The sequence below is a fragment of the Cynoglossus semilaevis genome, chromosome 15, assembly GCF_000523025.1.
Source record: "Cynoglossus semilaevis isolate Cse_v1.0 chromosome 15, Cse_v1.0, whole genome shotgun sequence".
In the NCBI taxonomy this organism is placed as follows: Eukaryota; Metazoa; Chordata; class Actinopteri; order Pleuronectiformes; family Cynoglossidae; genus Cynoglossus; species Cynoglossus semilaevis.
This window is the reverse complement of record NC_024321.1, coordinates 17,086,609-17,090,570: the sequence shown is the minus strand read 5'-3', so window position 1 is coordinate 17,090,570 and position 3,962 is coordinate 17,086,609. Positions and strand designations below refer to the sequence as shown.

The window sequence follows — 3,962 nt, the reverse complement described above, 5'->3', positions numbered from 1 at the left end:
TTAGCTCTGGTGTCTGTACCAGGACTGTTGTAGCTAACGTTAGCTCTGGTGTCTGTACCTGGACTGATGAAGCTAACGTTAGCTCTGCTGTTTGAATGAAGCTAAGTTGTGTGCAAACAGGGTTTCATTACTGCCATCTACTGGGCTGGAGTGTGCCGGAAATGAGTGAACTGAGAAAGATGTGATTAAATATATTATTTTTAAAGATCTTTTACCCTTTTTTAAAATAATGATATTTATTTATATATATATGTTTTACTGTAAAATTAATGAAGGCATTTTTTAAAAATATTTTGATCATTTTGAATATTTATTTGCAGCGTCCTGCCACACAGATGTACGTTTCAACGCTCGCTCTCTGTGCAATCTCCGTCTCTGTGATTTAACGTGTGTCTGTGGTAATAACATGTTACATCTGGTTATATGTGCAGCTTGGATTTCTGCTTCTGTAAATGTAACATTGTTTGAACAGCTGTGGAAGACATCGAGCAGAGAGAGCAGCCACGCAGCACACATGCTTTTCAGCTTCTGCCACTACCTTTCTTCTAATTGTCTCCATCTTCCCTCCGGCTCCTCTCCTGTCCATCACTCCCCTCCCCTCCGTACCTCCCTCCCTCCCCTCCTCTCCTCACCTCTCCTCCATCTGTCTCCTGCTCAGATCTCGCCGACAACCTGCCCGTGGACGACTTCACCTTCCAGGAGCAGCTGCTGACGCCTGGGTTGTCCACAGCCGGCGTCGGCGGCGTCTCCTCTCCTGCCGCTCCTCTGTGGAGGAGCAGCCGTGTGCTCTCCCTGACGCTCCTGCTGCTCCTGCCTGGTCCCCACTGACTGCTGCTCCCTGAGACTGTACCCAGGGGTTCAGAACAACGTCGGGGGTGTGTGGGATTCTTACGTTGGTTGGTTTGTAAAATATGGCCTAAACGGCCGAATTTCTTTTCTTTCTTTTTTTCAGTTTTCTCAACTTTTTTTTTTGAATGCTTTAACCTGGGAAAGGTTTGGGAGAGAAGAACAAACCACCAGTTATGACTCAACTGTTTACAGCGTCCCATTCACCTGATCCCAGATCTGTGGACATGAAGACCAAGCTGGGATGTGATTGGTCTGCGCTGGTCCTGGTGACCACGCAAAGGTTGGGCTTATAAAGTCCAGAATCGAACCCACAACCCTCCAAGGTGTAAGACCAAGGCATTAACCACTGAGCTCCAGTGACCTTTGACCCTGAGACTAAAACAAAAGAGAGAAAAAAAGTCCAATATTGTAAATAGAACTCTCTGCTCCATTATTACTGCGATGCTTACAAACTGGAACAAACTTTAGTCCCAACAGTCACTGGTCTTTTCACACAGACTTCTCTTCTTTTTTCTTCTTCTTCTCCTTCTTTCTCTTCTTCTTCTTCTTCTTCCTCTTCTTTTTCTTCTTCTTCTTTTTCTTCTTCTTTTTCTTCTTCTTCTTTTTCTTCTTATTTTTCTTCTTCTTCTTCTTCCTCTCCTTCTGCCTCTTCTTCTTCTTCTTCTTCTTCCTCTACTTCTTTTTCTTCCTCTTCTTCTTCTTCTCCTTCTTTCTCTTCTTCTTCTTCTTCTTCTGTGTCAGTCAGCGACGTCCTCCCAGGATCAAACTACAGACCGCTGACGCCTCTGCTCAAAGGCTGAGGTGGACGTCAGTTTGAAGAAGCACCATGTCCTCAAATGATGGTTTTTTTTGTTTTTTTTTAACTTTAACCTTTGACCTTCTCTGTCATTGTGTCGTCATGATGGTGATATTTCAGACTGGTTTCCTCAGTGGGTGGGGGCCGCGGGGGGGTCTCACTCTATAATATAATTCATTTCATAATGTTGATTTATTTTATGTGTCAGTAAAAACTCCAGTGTTTTCTGTGTTGGTGTCATGTTTACATGAAGACGTTGATCTGTGACGTTGACATATTTCACACGGGGAAAAAAAATAGTCTCTGTGCTTTGGACTGTGGAGAGGTTCTGGAGTATTCTTCAACACTGTGGTCCACGGGGGTGAGGGGGGGGCAGAACGATGGAACATGAATGTGTACATAAATGTAGAGTTTGATTTCTACAAACGTCAAATAGTTTGTTTTTTCCAAAGGTTTTGATAAAAAGTCATTGTTTTGTTTTGTTTTTTAACTTCGTGGCATATCGTGTTTGATTTTCCTGGTGTCGACTGATGATGTTGAGACGGGGGGACGAGGGACGAGGGACGGATCCACAGACTGTGGACGAGTCGTCATGAGGAGAAACGCAGGTGTCGAACACTGGTACACACCCCACCTGGGCTGGGATCCAAGGTGCAGCCTAGAAACCCAAACCAAGAACAGCGCCATCACCTGCTTAGTAAAAAAAAAGCATCCCAAAAATATACACACCCTAGTGGCGCCTGATGAATGTTTTTTTTTTTCTTTTCAAGGTACAGTTTCTCCAGTGACTGACGAAGGGCAGATTACGATGTAAAATAAAGCGAAACTTCTTTGTTGTTCTGGGCTGACGTTTTTGTGAATGTTTTACAAAATAAATAATATTTCCATTCTAAGTCAAATCATCATTATTAACAATGTTTATAAAAAAAAAGAAACAAACAAAAAGTCCAGGTTCCAGCGCTTTTTACCTGCAACTGTTTTGTCATCAATCTCTGTTTACAGGAAACCCCTAGTGGTGACAACGCAGAACTGTTCCACTGAGCCGGAATGTTCCCTGTGGTGTTTTTATGGAGGTGTGTGTGTAACAACATAACGTCACACAGTCGGCCATTCATTCATCTTCTGACCTTTGACCCTTTTCAGAGTGAGGCAGCGAACAGGACGCATTATTTTTTATTATTAATTTTTTAAATATGACTAAAGGAACTCAATAAAAGCCAATAAAATTCCACAGCAGTGGTGAGTTATTAAAGAACAGAGAGAGAAAAAAAAAGTGTCGTGAAGTAAAAGTGAGTTAGTGACAGATGAACTGAAGCAGCGAAGGTTGTTGTCCTTAAAGACCTGGAAGGTTGAACTGAGGTGATGATGAAACACCAATAATACTGATGAACTAATAACTAGTTAAGTTACAGGTTTATTAAAATCATTTCAGAATGAAAGTTCACGATCTTGAAGCAAAAGTTAAAAGTTTCAGAGGAAAAAAAAACAATAAATATCAGGGCTGTAAAAAAACATCGATTCACTGAAATATCACAGTATTTCGTTTAATATTAGCATAAAAAGATTCATGGAATTACATTCCTACAATTAAAATGTTTTTTTTTTAAAACAGATTCTTGCCAATACACAGCCCTGATAAGTATCATAAATAAAACACTTTCTTACTAAAAAAACATTGATTCACTGAAATATCACAGTATTTCGTTTAATATTAGCATAAAAAGATTCATGGAATTACATTCCTACAATTAAAATGTTTTTTTTTTAAAACAGATTCTTGCCAATACACAGCCCTGATAAGTATCATAAATAAAACATTTATAATTAACTCAAAACAACAATTATATTTTTCCAAACTCGACCTGCATCAGTTTTCTTTTACAACACACCTTGATTTGTTGATCATTATTATTTTTTTTAATTGTATTTTCATATTTCAAAGTTTCATTAAAGGTCCAGATCCAGCCCGCGGGCCTTAGGTTTGGCACACCTGCAGTACCTTCCACCAGCCTGTCCGTTCCTCAGCAGGGTCTTCGGTTGGATTCTCACCTTTGACCCTCATTAGTTTCCTCTTGGTGTCGCCCGGTCCAGGTAACAGACTGTCATCCAATCAATGAAACAAGGTTAATTAGTGCTAATTGTTTGTGTTTGGTCTCTGGTTTTAGGCCTGAAACTGAAGTAACGTCCGCCCGTCACAGCTCCTCACATTAAAGGAGCCCCTCACTACAAACAGTCCAGTTGTTGTGACCTGCTGCTCCGCTGTGACTTCTCACACCCAGGTCTCACCCCCCTCCAGGTCTCACCCCCCTCCAACCCC

The 3,962-nt window shown here is 41.2% G+C and overlaps 1 protein-coding gene across 1 annotated transcript in view; it reads left to right on the top strand.

Annotated features, from left to right (window-relative positions):
- The window catches only part of gpc3 (glypican 3), a 91,610-nt gene extending 90,226 nt beyond the window's left edge, over nucleotides 1–1,384 (top strand). The window contains 1 exon segment of the mRNA XM_025063177.1: nucleotides 659–1,384. Within this exon segment, the coding sequence (XP_024918945.1) occupies nucleotides 659–828 (170 nt within the window). The 3' untranslated portion in view covers nucleotides 829–1,384.
- The last annotated feature ends 2,578 nt before the right edge of the window (nucleotides 1,385–3,962 follow it).